The 17287-nt window shown below is 41.4% G+C and overlaps 1 protein-coding gene across 2 annotated transcripts in view; it reads left to right on the top strand.

Moving 5' to 3' along the window:
- The window catches only part of LOC126547431 (uncharacterized), a 75878-nt gene extending 59617 nt beyond the window's left edge, over window positions 1-16261 (top strand). For both annotated transcript variants that reach the window (XM_050195431.3, XM_055063010.2), the window contains exons 12-18: window positions 4003-4063; window positions 5759-5869; window positions 7936-8000; window positions 8094-8165; window positions 9144-9246; window positions 13245-13311; window positions 14541-16261. In XM_050195431.3, the coding sequence (XP_050051388.2) occupies window positions 4003-4063; window positions 5759-5869; window positions 7936-8000; window positions 8094-8165; window positions 9144-9246; window positions 13245-13311; window positions 14541-14653 (592 nt within the window). In that variant the 3' untranslated portion in view covers window positions 14654-16261. The remainder of the gene's footprint in view (window positions 1-4002; window positions 4064-5758; window positions 5870-7935; window positions 8001-8093; window positions 8166-9143; window positions 9247-13244; window positions 13312-14540) is intronic.
- Window positions 16262-17287: the final 1026 nt, after the last annotated feature.

Raw genomic sequence — 17287 nt, 5'->3', positions numbered from 1 at the left:
TTTTCGATACTTTTGTGCAATTTATCAAGACCCGCTTTATTCCAAAGTTCCACCGGGTGAGCTTTTACTTTAGGCAACGAAACTGACCTATGCTCATTGAAAATGGCTCACACAGCCTCGTTAGCCTTTCTAAAAAAACTTTTACATGGACATAGAGCAAAACCGCCCTTTTTATCTACGGAAAGGACAAAGAGGAAGTGATCATTAAGATAGGATAAGGCCGCAGGACGGAGGCTTATACCAATGCAGGACATTCACTCCCTCAGAATTTAGCTTGTGTGTTTCCTTCTCAGGAACTTGCTTGGAAACTTGACGTACAAGAGAAAGAAGCTCAGCATTTGGCCTCTTAGAGCCTACCCCAAACATTGGTCTGAGTTCAAGGACGCGGCTCACGTAGTCTGCTTCCCACATGCTTCAGCGGTCTTCCAGTGAAGCGTGATTCGTCCCATCTTAATGATCACTCTCTCTGTGTGCTTTCCGTAGATAGAGAGAGCAGTTTTGCTTTATCTTCACTGTAAAACTTTTTTAGAAAGTCTAACGAGGCTTTGTCAGCTGTCTTTAATGAGCGTAGGAAGGTTTCATAGCCTAAAGTAAAAGCTCGCGTGGTGGAACTTTGCAACAACCTGGCTCTTGATAAATTGCACAACAGTATCGAAAACTGTGAAAGCATGTCATTATATGTATCTTACAGTGCCAAAACGCACAAGGAGGGGATCCCTTTTAGGGTCATCATTTTGGAGAAAGGCACGTGGCAAAAGCAAGTCGCGATGTATCTTGATGACATGTTAAGACGGTTGGAAATCAAAGACCCGTTTCTTGTAAATAATTCTGATCAACTGATTGAACTTGTAAAGGCCCACGCAGACATTGGCCTAAAGGCCTTTTCAGTTGACGTGACAGACTAATACAGTTAAACCTCCACATAACAAACTTCAATATAACGAGATTCTCGATATAACGAAGTATTTAACTTTTCATAACATCTTGTCTATAGAACACCATGCATTTAGAACCTCAATATAACGAAGTGTGTTTGTATGCGATTTCAATATAACGAAATTTCACAGCCACCACAAAGGAATGCCAAGACATTAAACAGAAACTTCCGCGGACGCAGATGGTCAAATGATCAAATTACAAGTGGCTGCATGCAAACGCACCTCTCAAATCGCGTGCTGCATGACAACAGCGATCACCAAAGTGGAGTCGCATCATGTTTCTATAAAGTCCAAGTGCGATAATATCCTATCGCATGCTGTGCACTGTGTGCTTTAGGTGCGAGTGTAAGTGCGTGAGAGTGAGACAAGAAAGATGGTGGCTTCATGAGTGCTGCCTTCCCGTGCAAGCAGAGGCAAAGAGGGAGGGGAGTGAGCTTGCGGTAATTCAATCAAGCGCATGTGAGGGGGTAAGGTGGCGTGCATCTCGGCCGTGGCTGCACATGGCTGTAAGCGCGGCTGAGCGCATACACAGCCGCGCACCCTGCTTTAAAGGTAATCTGCTGTGTGTGCAAAGAGTGCGCATGCTGAGAGGGCATGGCACCTTGTAAGCTGTCTTCCCACACGTTTATTATTGAAGGTTGCGTAATCTCAAGTTTCGGTGACCCATTAGAGTGAGAGGCAGATGAAGCATTCGCTCCCCACTGCCTGCGCCTTTCCTGATAGTGTCGTTGTAGTGCAGATGACGCTATCAGCCGTCGGGGCGAAGTGCACACGAAAGCGTGGCTGGCTTTGCTTAATTCGCACTGCTGACATGAAGAGATGGTCGACATTCGTGGCATGAAACAGTATTATTCGTTGCCGACTCCCAAATTTATCAAAATGAATTGTTTTCTCATTCAAGTTTGCTCTTTTTGATTGCCCAATAATTTGGAAAATTCTGCAACGTTTTTCCGTGTAAGAAAAATTGATTGGCGACTGCTTATTTGCATAAAAGGTCAAATTTCCATCCAAAAAATTTCGATATAACAAAGCAAATTGCCAATTTTATCGACTTTATTATATCGAGGTTTAACTGCACTATTCCTTGCCACATGATGAAATGTTATGTTGTGTCGAGAAATGCATTGATGAATATGGATCCGTAAAATTTTCTTGTGAAGCTAGTGTCTCCGTCGGTGGTTTTCTAGAGATGCTTAACTTTTACCTTTGTTCGGCCTTCATCCAATGGAATAACCTTCCCCTGTCACAAAAGAAAGGAGTCTGTATTGGCTCCTGTCTTGCTCCCGTTTTAACCGATTTGTTTCTAGCAAAGTTTGACAGTGGCCTGTCCCTTAGCCTTGGATCCTTTAGTAATTGCATGCAAATCTTTAGATATGTAGACGATGTTATTGTGTTTTTAGATTGATCCTTTGAGCATTTCCAGAAAGAATGTGATGACATCGTATTGGTGATACGTAATTGTCTTTCCTCCCTTGTTCTGATCGTAGAACTGCCTCTTAACGGAACCATTGGGTTCCTAGACAGGAAATTAGTGTGCACTCATCACCGCACCTGTTGATGTTGTGCACCCAGGGCCACTAAAGCATTTTTAGTATTTCATTCCAACCATTCTAAACTGGTAAAATGTAGTATCACTAAGATGTGCTTTAACAACGCACTTGACAAGTGGTGTTGCCATTTAGTGCCATCTAGCTTCAATGAGCAAGTTTCACTGCTTTAAAGTCCAGTTATTCAACTGACATTATATGTAGTATCAGTCGCTGAAGGGGTCCTATGATGAAAACAAACTGGTCTTGGTGTTTCCAACATGAACGCTGGGCCTCCTTTTGAGAAGCGTTATGTAGCCATCATTCCGTATATTCACCAAATTTCACACAATCTAAAGAAAATAGTTGCTCTAGACAATGTACAGGTTGTGTTCTGAGCACCTAGCAAGCTGGGTAGTTTGTGTAGGGCAACTGAGAAAGTAAAGTAGGAAGAAGGTGCACAAAAATAAGTTTGTTGAATGCAAGTTGGGAGCCATCTATTGCATACCAATGCACTGCAGCCGTTTTTACTTTGGGCAAATGGGGTGATGCGTGAATGAAAGGTTTAAGGAGCGTAACTACAAAGTTAATAAAACGCCTTCAGATGTTTTTCTAGCTATTCATTGACATGCTTGTGTGTGTGTCCCCCTCTTCGATAAAACAGGGATAGTAGTAGGAAGCAGAAAGTGTGAAATCACCTGTTTAATGATTGAGAGTGAGTAGATGGACTATCATGATGGTTCCTGTATCAGCAATACTTCTTTAGCATTGTCCGATAAAGAACTGAAATTTTTGCGCATGTGCAACTAAATTTTAATTCTTTTTGTACACTCTGTCTCATCATCTTGCTCCCCAGTGGCAGTGTCGTTCACGTGGTGATGTGTATTCGCACACACTTTTGTTCGGCTCTGTCAAGGAATTAAACTTCATTGTTGTGACTAGCGCCTGTGTGTCCGTGTGTCTCCTGTTTTTGTCCTCGTCTTTAGTAAGTACTCAACTACTGCCATGTTTAAAATCATTTCTAACATTGCAGATTGTATGTGTTGTAGGACTGCAACTTCTGTATAGCCTCATGAAAAGAACCACTTTTTTATTTTTCACCAATACCCAACACATTACTAGGTAAACTAAATTTTAGCATCACTGGTTGTAGGTGCTTCTGTGGCTGGCTTCTGCCACAAAGATATTGCACAGAAATGTGATCTAACTGCAGTGGCCTAGTGGAAGTTCGAAGATGGTATGTGCTCATGCACTACTGTAGCACCGCCATACCCACGTACTAGCACATGCATTTTCAATTCCACAAGGTCACATGTTAATACTGCATATGGTTTTTAAGCTGCATCCTATTTGATCTCAGTTCATCTGGCGTCTTGCACTTTCTGAAGACTTTCTGGGATGGCATTTTATTAAAAAATACCAATTTTTTGTGAACTGTACCACCAAGAGAATGACAAATATTATTTTCACTCATTTATATTGGTGTGGCCAGAAATGCTCACTGTACATGGCTTCAATTTCAACTTGTCCTCATTTAGGCCGAAGTACCTCATGGCTGCATTGGCATTGCATGAAGGTAACCCTGGTCACCATTTGCAGGTAGGTTAAAGTGTATCTACTAAATTTGTAACTGTCATTTGCTTAGGCTGTTTATTCAATAATGAAGTGCACGTAAGCGTTTCGTATGCAAATACATCAGATTGACTCAGCACCATGACCAATTCAAAGCATTTTTAAAGATGTAGTGTCATTGTCTACTTTTTCTGGCTATCTAAAAGAAATTTCGAACTGTAATATGTGTTACGTGATGTATGAAGGATGTGGAATGGGTGAGAAGCGAGGGCAGGCCTTATGTAATTTATATACAATTAATAAAGTGCTCTACAAGCAGTGCCTATGCAGTTTTCATTCATGCATGTTCCTAATCTCTGCTGTGTTACTGAGCAAGTAATGTGCAAGGATCAAGTGATTTCTTATTGGCAGCATAGATCCTACCTGCGAACCTATATTATGAATAGTACCAACAGAAATCAATGCTTTACTGTTGGATGTGCAGCAGCTCCCACTATCACATGTGGCCATTTGGCTGTACAGAGCATATTGTTAAGAATGGCGAGCTGCAATGTAGGATTGCCACCCAATTACGACTGGGGGACAAGACGCGCATCCCCCACTCTCCGTCGCTGCAGCTAGGCTGCGTTCGAAGAAGCGGGCTTTGTGCTGAAAACCGCCTCCATCCACTAGCCCCATCGCCGTTGTGATGAAACGGGTTCGACGGACGAACTATTGTGCCCGAGGTCCCCAGCGCGGACCTGATTTTCTACACGTGAGCAAGCTGCCGCGGGAAAGCCGTTTTATGTCGCTTCCCATGCGCCGGCCGGCACGCAGGACAACGAGCTACCCAGAACGTCTCCGAGGTACCTGGAACGGCGCCCCTCTGACGTCGGCTCCAGACCTTCGCACCTGTGTGTTTTGCGTGTGTGTGGGCGTAAACTGTTCTGCGGAACGGGGCCCCTCTGTCATCGGCTCCAGACCTTGGAATGTGTGTGCCTTTGTGTGCGTAAACTGTTCTTCGGGGCGGCGGCGAATTTACAATGAGTAAACGAACGCTCGCGTCACCTTGTCGTGGGAGGCGGATAGTTTTGCGATGACGAAACGAACATTTGCCGCCATGTATCGCCGGCGGACCGAGTGTTTAAAAACGGCTGTTGTGCAGATGCTCGACACACTTTCTCTTGAGCAGTCATGTTGGACTGACACTCTTTTTTTAAGCAGTCTTGTTAGACTGATGCACTTTTCTCAAGCAGTCATGTTAGACTGATTTAAATACTGTAAATAAACCCATATTCCTCGTTCTCGATGAGAAGCAGTTCTTCCCTTCATCAACATCCTCAGCGTGGATAAGTTGGACGACGGCATGGGCCAGCTACCTTCGAATTCATGCCGGACTCCAAACTTGACAACGGATCACGAGCGACGGGATTGAGCCCCCAATCCTGACAATATGCATTCAATCAAGACTGACGAGCACGAAGTGGTGCGCCTCAGCCATATTTTTTTTTTGTCAGTCAAAGTGTTAGCTTTGTTTAGTGGCCTCATGTATTGATTCATCAGCCTTTGATAGTACATAATACAGAATTATTAATCATTTGTGTTCTTAACACATAATGGCTTATACAAAAAAGGTTGTTGGCACTGTGGAGAGGGTGGCAACTACAATGCACATACCTTGCAAATGTGTGTATCACTTGACTATGCAGTCAACATTGTTATGGGTTGTGAATCTGCTCACAGGGCTCTTATGCCATGGAGCTGCCTGGCATGCCATACTTTCGAAGCCAGATTGAAGACCGGCGCTACAATGATGGGCCTGTGCACTTCCCTCTCCACACTGCCTATGTTGAGGTGAGTTCCAGAATCATAGTGGTACTGCCCTGGTTACCTTCTCCTACAGATTCTGCTTTCTCAGATTTACCATGAGTCTGTTCATGTTGCTGTATTCCAGATACCCAATTTAGATTTACAAACCTCTGTTATTTGCCCTTCCAAAACTTCATTTGGTATCATATGCTAAATGCTTGCATTAGAAACTTATCAAGTGCAATTGGTTACTAGTAGTTGTCTTCACTAGCACCTATTAAGAGTTGAAGTAATAGTTCTGTGGAAATAGTTATTTCCACCTTGCAAGTTTGCACAGAACTATTACATAAAACTCCTGCCTTTAGTTCGAGTTGTTAAGTTCGACTTCGCCCTGCCATCTGCTAGCCACCTGGTTAGCTCAGATGGTAGAGCTGCTGCCCCGGAAAATCATTGGTCCCGGGTTTGAGTCCCAAACCAGGACGAATTTTTCTTCAACTGCGAGGCTTTTCTTTACCTGTATGGATTTCCTTTGTAGCAATTGCTGTGATTGGGTTATTTATTATTATTTATTATTATAATAAATATTATTTATTTATTTATTTATTAATAATTTATTATTAATTAATTCTACCTTTATTACCTTTGTTTATTTCATTTATTACCTTTATTAATTACTTCTCTCCATCTTGTGGCCTTCCACAGAACTATTACGTCAAACTCTTGCCTTTGCTTCGAGTTCTTGACGAGTTCAACTTTGCCCTGACATGTGCTAGCCGCCTGATTGGCTCAGATTGTAGAGTAGCTGCCCTGGAAAGGCAGCGGTCCAGGGTTTGAGTCCCAGACCAGGACAGATTTTTCTTCAACTGCAAGGTTTTTCTTTCGAGGAACCCATATAGGTTTCCTTTGTAGATATTGCTATGATTGGGTGCATGTCCTATTTTCCCTTTATTAATTACTTCTCTCCACTTTGTGGGATTCCACAGAACTATTATGTCAAACAATGTAAACGTGAGTTGCCAGCTAATAACTGTTTTCTACACCTGCATCTAGGAACGGCAGATTCTACAGGGCAGGAGGTCTGATGAATTAGTGTAACCTACTTGTGTTCATTGGAGAAAGTGAAACTGTATGGATGCATAGTAGGGATGGTAATGTGCTTGTGTGCAGAAGATACTAGTAAACTAGTAGTCATTTCAGCAGGAATTCTGGACAGAATTTCTTTTTTTTTTCTTTCTTTCCTGTTAAGAAGGAAATCAATTAATTTTGAGCAATATTAATGACAACCAGTTGGCTACAACTTCACTTGTAGATTGTCACATCTCATGGTTATAGAAAATGCTAAAGTAGCTCAACAGATATTTATGCATGCCACAAAAGGTCCATAATGAATAACTTAATTACATGGGGTCTGTGAAGACGTTTAAAATTTAAAAGACAGATTTAGGGGGCAAAGTATAGGCGTAAACATCCAATTTATATAGTAATGCCACTGCTTCAAAGCTAAAATAAAAGCCCTACTTGGTAATGCTCACTGTATTGGCTCTTTTACTGTATATGTGAGCGGCTAAACTTTCGTGCTTCTCGCCTTCGTGTTTTATCCAAAGCTTGGAGAAGACTATAATGTTATATTTATATGTCGAGGGTTCCTCAAGAAAAGGGGTTAACCGAGAGACCTGATTTTTATTAGTCATAGCATAAGAAGCCAACGAACACCAACACCAAGGACAACATAGGGGAAATTACTTGTGCTTAATAAATAAAATAAAGAAACAATAAATTATAGGAAGTGAAAGTAGATGAAAAAAACAACTTGCCACAGGTGGGAAACGATCCCACAACCTTCACATCCTTGAGGAACCTTGAGAGTTCCTCAAGGTGCTTCACAACTTTTTTTATTAAAAACGTAATTTTATACTCGTCAAAAGTATATTACATATCCTTGATCACTTAATTGCAAGTGAATATGCTCTTGCTTCAACAAAACCAGCACTGCATGCATAACTAGTCCATTGCTACTGGCCAGTATTTTGGTGACAGGCTAACACGGAAATCGAGATTAGAAAGCACTGTGCGGCAAAAAAATAAAAGTCCCTCTTTTCTGTGGCCTGCAGGGCTGGGGCTTGTACAGTGAATACCTTGGCTATGAGCTAGGTGTTTACAAAACCCTCTATGACAAGTGAGTGGAATCTTTTAATGCAAATTTTTTTTAGCCCTTTGTTGTCACAGGATCACTAAAAACTGCTGCTCTGCTCACTCCATAAATTTACAGGTTTGGACACCTGTCCCAAGAAATGCTTCGTGCTTGTCGCCTTGTGGTTGACACAGGGATGCACGCACTTGGGTAAGCGCTTTCCAACTGCCTTTCCTTCCTTGGCACCTGTACTTTTAAACGGTGCAAAGTGGCACTGCTGCTAATTTTCGAGTGTGTTGCTACAATTTGCAAGCTGATTTTGGTGCACTTTCTCAGTGTTTACACAAGACCTTCAAAGTGACTGATTGTGCGCAACTAGTAAAGTGTTCCATTTAGATTGTAAAAGATTCCCTTTTTTTTTTAGAAAGTAGGCCTTCAAAATATCCATTGCCCCTTGCATGTCCATTCAGCTGGGCTGCTTCTAAATGAGCAAAATGGGAAAGGTCACCACACTTTGTGGGATTGTGAAAATGACAGTAAAGTAGAACCTAGTTGATGCATTCAGAATAATAGTAATAAAGGTATGAGAAGAATAGATAACCTACGATAACAATATGATCTAAGTGTAATAAGCTAAATTTTAAAGAGTAGCTAAGAACCAAGTACAAGGGCATTTTAATAGATTCTTCACTTTCCTAAAATCCTGTCCCTCGTGCTGGTGCATGTTCTTCAAGGTTGCTTCGGAATACTCAATGTATTGTCCACATTATTTTTTCTATTTTACAATATTTCCTTAAGTCTAGTTGCTTTTCTGGATGTTTCAAGCTTGTACGGCAAGCTTGAACTTTATTGGCTGTACTACACTGAAAGAAAGTTTATTTTGGAACCTCAACACCATTATGCAGCAGTTCATTCATGACAAAAACATTAATGCAGTACTTTTTTCTTCCACCAACACTTCGCTTTATTTAGCACTACTCTCTCATGAAGCAGTCGTGTTACACTGAAATTCTTGCTGACAAAAATAATTAAAAACAGTATAATCTCCACCAGCAAGAAAACTTTTGCAAAATGTGTCATTTAATCATGATTTCATCTTTCAATATTCAAGAGAACGTACTCCATTCTATCACATGACAAAGAACACTCATACAAATGGGTCTCATTGACTTGCTTTGCAATTACCAGTTGGTCCAGGGAGAAAGCAGTACAGTATTTACTAGAGCACACTTCATCCAGCCAAGCTGAAGTGGAAAGCGAGATTGACCGCTACATCACCTGGCCCGGACAGGCAAGTACTAAGAATTACTAAAGCTAGTTAAACTGCTTCAGTGCAGATTTTTGTCCCCACCGTCCCTTATGTGTTGTCTGAAAATAATTGAAGTTCAAACAAATCAGAATTGTGGCTCCATGTGCCAAAATAAATTCTATACACTGTTATGTGGCTAAATGATGGCCATGTACCTGTGTGTGAACTGAAACCTCGTCTTGTACAGTAGCTGACCGATTTACTGGCTCCAGTTTTCGGACTCTCTCAATTATCGGAACTTAGTTGCACTAGCCACCATGTGTTACTACTGGGCAAAATGTATTGTGGTGGCTAAAAATTCTGACACCATGTAACATGTTTTTAAAATGTGCTTACCACATTACAAGCATCACTGGTGTAAACTATAGAACCAGCTGCATTTCTTGTGTTAAGGTAATTTTTTCCAATTCCTAGTGCAGCATGGCCACCAGGCGTAATAGCAGACCAGTATTGATTGAATCAATTCTAAACACAGTAAGTCTCGAATCGCTGAATATGCCATTTGTAGTAGAAAGATGTCGAAAAAATTTCCAGAGTACTTGTCCAAGCTTTGTTAGTCATAACATATATGACAGTGAGCTTACCAACTGTTAGCATATTGCATTGTCAGTCGCATCACAGAGTTGGAGATTACACGTGCACACACTCGACTTTTCACTCTGCTTATCAGAAACGGCATGCCAGTGTGCAGCCAACAGCTTGCAGCAAATTTGTTTTGTTTGCTTATTAAGGGGTATTCGCACGAAGGTCAAATCCCAGCTGTTGGCCCGGGGAGTGCGCATAATGTGACAACAACGCGCTGCCCCCATGCATTCTCGGGTAGAGAAGACCTTCTGTCTAAACAGAATACACAATCTCCGCTTGGTGGGGGAAGCAGCGGAATTTTGTGCTGGTGTCTTGGACCCTTGACCAAGTTGCTGCTCTAGAGAGCGGCAACCGTATCGCAATTACTTCGTTGTTGTAGCTGGCGGCCCTGTCACATTTGCGAGGTGCGTTGCATGTATGCCACTGTGATGGCCAAATTAAGGACAATGCTACTTTATTTTTTTCGCTGGTCCGACAATTTCCGTGCCTTTGAGACACTACATCTGAAGCGCACAACAATGTGAATATGAAAAAAATGAAGCCTGTTGCCAAGAGCGGAAGCCACCAGAGTAGTCTGCTCACACTGATCTCCCTCCCCGGTTGCCTCGCCCATGTAAGCAGGGAACATCTACAGGGAATTTTTTGCAGCGGCTGACGTCACTCAACTCCACCCATATCTCCCGCAAAAGTGCCTTTTGTGTAAATGTGCCTTTAGAATAGGCAAAAGACCTCGCATATCATCAGAAGCTCCGGACTGAATTTGTAGACTGCCAGCATTGCACACTTTGGTTGCTCATGACCTCTGCACTTCATCATATCGTCATGATGCATGTCGAACTGCACATCTGGCAATGCTACATACTTGAGTTACGGAATGTTCAGGAAGATTTTGTTGCATTTAAATGCAAGATCGAGCAGAAAGTTAATCATTAAGCCTTCCAACTTCTGGTGGAGCGAGAATGCAATAAAATTACATTTTTATGTTAAATTCTTTTTTAATTTATTTTTAGGTTCATATTTTTCAGATAAATTTGTAGTGCCCTTCACATACAAAAATTTCTCAGCAGTTGTATCTGTCTGCCTTGCATCAAGTGGAAAATTAAGCCTGGCTATTGGTGGCTGCATGCAGCCTGCACTTGGGGTGACTTAAGTGCAATATCGATGCGGCGCTTCTGTGATATTGAAAATTTCTCACATTATGCACTTACTTTTTTTTTTCTTTCGAGGAACCTGTATTGGGTTTCCTTTGTAGCAATTAGCTACGTTTGGGTGGATGCCTCATTTTCCCTTTATTAACTTATTATTCCACGATAATTGTTCTCTCTGCTGCATTTGATCTGCATTAAATATTCAAGTAAGAGTGCTGTGTAAAGAACTCCTGTCTTATCTTCAAAGTGAAAGAAGTTCAAACTGAATTAACCCTACCCCACCTCCTGTACATCTGGTGAAATTAAGAAAAATAAATACAGGAATGCAGAAAAGAGTCCGCAAGCACAGTAGCCCCTCGTTGATATGATACCGTTACTTGCGATTTACTGGTGCCTACATTCGCGATCGAGAATGCAATATAGAGTTACGCTTATTTTTTACCGGTTCATACATTCCCGGAAAACACGATTTTTCGGTACCAACGTTCGGTACATCGCCGAACTGCGATCTTATGACACGTTTTCCGCCTGTTAGATCCCATGTAAACAAGAAAATGCATGAGACGCGGGCAACCGAGAACAACATATAGCCGCCCACCCGTCTCACGTGAGAACGCCGGCGCACACTCTATTTCTTATTCCAGTACCACCAAATCTCTTCCAGATTCTTCGCACGCCGCATTCGCTGCTGTCGCCACCAAACCTACTTCGATAAGCATCTTCACCTATCTGTTTTACAGCGCATGGGGTGTAGTGTTGTTGGTAGCATACCGCACGCTTTTAGTAGGCGATAATCCAAACGCACCACCGTTCTCTGCTGTAGGTGGCGCAATGTGAGCGTGACATTTCGCTTCAGTGGCATCCAGTGTCGCCCGCCAGCTCGATTTCATTTCGGTTTCCCATCGCCATCTTAAAACACTACGCAATAGGAAAACAATAAAACACGCCTTGGGCCACAAGCCCCAGCAGCTCGACGCGTGTCGGCATCTCGTGCCTCACGCACTACGATTCACGCAACGCTTCGTATTACGTAGATGTCAACTACAGTTGAATCTGTCCAATTTTTTAGTCACATCGGATTGTTAGTTTTTTCGATTAGTATGTTTTTTCTCGCACTTCTTTTTTTTTTTTCAAAAACATATGAATGAGGTTCTACTGTACGCACTACCATATGTCTCAAGAGGGGAACTACTTTCTATTCCTTTGAATACCACCATACCACAACTGACAATGAAAAATATGCAACGCACTGACTCACAGCTAAACCTTATTTCATAAATTTCTGAGCAGCTCCAAACCACAAGTGAAATTTTCAAAGTAAAGTTTAGTGGCAACTCAGCATTTGTTGTGACTTCTTCCTCTGTCCATTGTGGTTTAATGCTGTTCCAATATTTTATTGAAGCTAATACAGAGGAAGAGCAAATAATGTGCACATATCAGCAAACTTCCAGATGCATGACAATCATTATCAGCCTATTTTATGTCCACTGCAGGAAAAAGGCATGACAGTAAACAAGCAGACATTAAAAGTAGCCTCACTGATAATAATAATTATAAAAAGGGGAAGAAAATTTGCAGAGCAGTGCTGACCTCATGATCACAGAAGAAAAGCAAATTCAGTTCTGTTTGTTTGTTTATTTATTTATGTATTTATTTATTTATTTGTTTATTCTATTAATATTATTTGTTATTAGTATTACTATTATTAAAGATTATTATTATTATTATTTGTTGACACAATCAGAATACTGTTTCACAAGCACCTGGCATTACTCTTTGTATGAGATGTGTCATCTCTCTCAACAGCATCATGATGGTATCTTAAGTCATACATGTAAAGAAATTACCTTTTGCATTTGGTCTCCCCCTAACCAAAATGACATGTGTCAATGATGTCGCTTTTACGAATGATGTGGGAATGATGTCAATAGAGACTTTTTTTGCCATCAGTACCGTGTGCTTTTAGTGTTGTGCTTTGTTTTTTTGCAATTACCAAGCAGCATAAGTGGAATGTTGTGTTTGTGTGTGCGTGTGTGTATGTGTGTGTGTGTGTGTGTGTGTGTGTGTGTGTGTGTGTGTGTGTGTGTGTGTGTGTGTGTGTGTGTGTGTGTGTGTGTGTGTGTGTGTGCGCATATAATTTTTTTTGTTAAGCTTCAGTTGAGAGTAGGTTCTCTATTCTGTGCTTTTGCTTCCATTTTGTCTTTTTTTTTTTCTCTCTTATGAATGATGTCATAACTTTTTTTACAGGCATGTGCTTACAAAGTTGGTGAGCTGAAGATCAAACAGTTGCGCCAGAAAGCACAGGATTCACTAGGTGAGCATGTTACCATTGCTTTTCTAGCAGCCACCTTCAACCCGAGATTCCCATGTAAGGACAGCTGCTTCTTTAAAGAGGCACTGAAGCACTATTACAACACGTTAAGATAACCTTCAAAATCTGTAGACATTGCTGCCATGTACGTGCGAGCCAGATATTATTCCACAGCATAGAACCTACAATCTTGCATAATAGATTGCTTGCTCTCCCCTACAGCTTTCCAAAAACTTGCTTTTTTGTCTACTTTAAGCAATGTCAGCGATGATAAATATACATAAAGTGAGACTGTCCATAGTGGCCAGTCATGTGGCACATGCATGCATACCCTTCCAGGTTTTATAGGAAACAAGGAAGCAGCAATTGGGGCTAATGCTCCCACCTGTTCTACCACTGCTCCCTTTTTTGCCCTCAGGCGCCTTTGTAAGATGGCATCCTCAAAGTGTTATCGTAAGCTCACCATGGGAAGGAGAACATATAGAACGACAGGCAGGACATTGCTATAGGTGCCGCCCCAGCTAAGAGAAGCCAGTGAGTTGTGGGTGAATGTAAGAAGTAAATGGTGCACTCATTATATCTCTGTTCATAATAGATGCTTTTCAAGTATTCCTTAAATCATCTATTCCTTGAAAAGTGTTGCACTTATTCCAGCATGTTGCTCAGTTTCAAGAAAAGGTGTTTCAAGCCCTTTAATTATGCCCTGCTGTATGCTTCCCCCTTCCATGAAAATTATTGCTGTGAACAAGTGACAGTGAGACCTTGATTGTTTCAGTCCTGGTTTGGTTGTTGTCCAGAGCTTTGTGAGGGCTTTGGAAGTCCTTGTAAAAAATGTCTGTATGGAGCCTTGAAAAGAGATGGGAACATGGCCCGTGATAATTAGAGCATTGCCAGAAGCATTTTGCTGCCTGTGTTGTGATGGAAGGATTTGTTGGTTCACTGCTCAGAGCTTTAAAATGTGTGTGTAACTATGTGGTTTAAATTCCAAAATGTCTGGCTTTGTCAGAATAATTGCTCCCAGCATAATGTTACTAGCAGTGATTGGTTTTCGCTTTGGCGGTTCATGAACATTGCAATGGAGCAAAGTTTGAGCAGTATATTACGTTTGTAATTTTATTTTGTTAGTCTTTGACTTGTTTTTAATCCTTGAGACCTTAGGTTGTTAAGGTTGTGCATTATCTATTGAATTTCAAGTACTGACTGCCCATATTTACTTATCACTCTGTTCCTAGGAGCAAAATTTGATGTCCGAGCATTCCACAAGGTCATCCTTGACAATCCTGGCCCACTGACCTTCCTAGAAAAGCAAGTCAACAAGTACATTGTGGAAACAAAGGGCCATTAAGACAGGAGCTGCAACAGGCTGGTGCGATATTTCCAAGACCTCATAAGCACAAGACTTCATAAAACCACATATTTTGTTTCAGTTTGCTCTTGAGCCATGGAATGCACAGTACTCCATCCATGGCTTACCTCATTCTTGTCTTAAATAATTTTGAAATCTAGTAAGTTGTACCAGGAAACAATAGCAGAAATGTGGGTGGAATGGGTTGGCATGCTTTCCTACTCTGACTTTCACCACTGTTGAAAATGTATACATCTAAACTTAGAATATGGTGCAGCCTGCATGATATAGTGCGAATTACAGGGTTAGAGACAATTTAGATAGTGACAGACGAATATTGTAAGCAGCTGAAACCTCCGCCTTGACATGCTATTACCATTACTTTTGCACCATCAATAACATAGAGTATCATCTATTTTGTAATTATACCACCATCAATTTGTAAAATTGGATCATTCGGGCACACTTTTTAGTCCTGGCCTTATTCTGTGGCACAGAAAACTTGTTAGTTCAGAGTTTCGGACATGTTCATTTGCAAGCCAGTCAATTAATGAAAAATGGAAATGCAGCCTGCACAAAGCATTCAGATGAAGTGGCAGTGATGGTGAACAGACCAAGCAAAAATGGCGCTAGCATACAGTCTGAACCAGATGCTGCCAAATTGAAGCCTGAAGCAGCAGAGTATGCATTGACGAGATTGTTGCTCTGAAAAGAACCATGGACACTATACCCAGCTCCTCCATTTGCATATTGCCTCGCCTGCTTGCAGGTCTTGCGCACAAAGACAGGTTTGACAAACAATTCTTTCATTCCCGTAATGTGAAACGCATACAATCTGACAGACATGGCGGAAACTTCCGATAAAAAGCATTGTGGATGCTTCAAGGAAGGGCTGCACGCTACCATTCAACATAATGATTACATTGCCATTAATGCCACCCTGTTAACTTCATGTTATCTGTCCTTGCGGCCAGCACATTCATAATGAAGTAATTGGGAGATGTGGTGAGGGGTTGTGTGAAGCAACGTTCAAATGAAGGTGCGCATGGCACACTATCATTACTGCTGTCACACGGTGTTCGGCAGTGTCCCATGTGAATTCTCTGTAAAGGTCCCTCTACATCATTTGGATAAGTTGGCAAAAATTGTTTTTCCACAGATTTCAAGCAAAACATGAACAAGCATAACAGGATGCTTTGGTTTTCTTCTTACTTTATTGGTTTTTGTTGTTATGATTTTTTAATAATTTGACATTCTGACACTTTTTTGCACTGCTATAAAATCCTAATTAAAGAGCTTTTATTGTACTTGATGCAAAACCATACATGTGTTTTTCTTTAGTACATGTGCTTCCTTGATTTCTTCTTGATGCATAAATACAACTACACTTTAGTTAGCAAATTCCTAGACAGTGGATGTGTTATGCCTGCAATGTTATGCTTTCATTTTTGTCCTTATTGCCTGTAAGATTGAGTTTGGTTTGCCGATGCTCGACTGCTGTTGCAATAAGCAGTATAGGCTGTGGTGTCAGGTTGAGTGTCTTTGGGAATGCCTTTAATTTGTTTTGTACGGCAAATTTCTTCAGTAATAAAGCTTCAAACAACTGTTGCTGCAGTATACACAGTGATGTGCATAAAGTACTGCCTTTCACTTTATCGGCTTTCATGTTTTTGCATACGCCATAGTTCACTTGTGCATGTGTTTGTGCCCTTCACGCTGTCATTAAAAGGAAGCGTTAGCTTGGGCCTAACTCCGATGCGGCCTATTCAAATGCATGTAAAACGCAAAAACGTTTTTCTAAGATGACCCCTGGACCGATATTAATGAAATTTGTTGTATTTCAGAGAGAAAGTTAAATTCTAGTGACTGTTAGAAGTGGAATTTCGATGTAGGGCCTGAATTTTGTTACAAGAATTTTCAAAAATTAAAGAAGTTTGAAAAAAAATAGAAGCACGAAGTTTATAAATTAATAACTCTGCATCAAGAACAGATATTGCTGTTCTGTAAACGGCATCCATTAGATCATTCACAGCAGACAAATTCGATATGTGAATTTTTATGTTAAGTGAATTTGTTACATTGTGTACAAGGGTTCTGCAAAAGCTATATTTCCATTTTATAAAATCTTTTTAGATTCATGTGTAACATATGAATTTTGTCCTCTTTAGATGTACCGTATTTTCGCGATTCTAAGCACCCCCCCTCTATTTTCGCGAAAAGGTTAAAGAAAAAGTTTGCATGCGAATCTAAGCACCCCCCTATTTGTTAGGAAGAGCGCGTAGCCAAGGTCGCCAAACGCGCTTGCTCACTCTGGAATCATTGCTCGGCGGACCTGCAGGCACGCGGTCGATGCTTCTGTTGGACGCGTTTCGCGGCCATCTGACCCCGGAGGTAAAGACAAAGCTTCAGAACATCGATAGCGACGTGATTGTGATTCCGGGTCGCATGACGGCAGTGCTGAAACCCCTCAACTTGTCAGTCAACAAGGCCTTCAAAGCCAATCACCGACAGGAGTACGAAGAGTGGGTGCGAAACCCTGACCGGAACAAGACGCCGACGGGAAAACTGCAGAAAGCGTCCCCATCAACCATCGCAAAGTGGATTTCAGACGCGTGGAAGAGGGTCCAAGTGGAC

This window comes from Dermacentor andersoni, chromosome 1 (assembly GCF_023375885.2).
Source record: "Dermacentor andersoni chromosome 1, qqDerAnde1_hic_scaffold, whole genome shotgun sequence".
Classification (NCBI taxonomy): domain Eukaryota; kingdom Metazoa; phylum Arthropoda; class Arachnida; order Ixodida; family Ixodidae; genus Dermacentor; species Dermacentor andersoni.
Note: the sequence above shows the minus strand (reverse complement) of the source record. Positions and strands in the feature narration are given on the sequence as shown.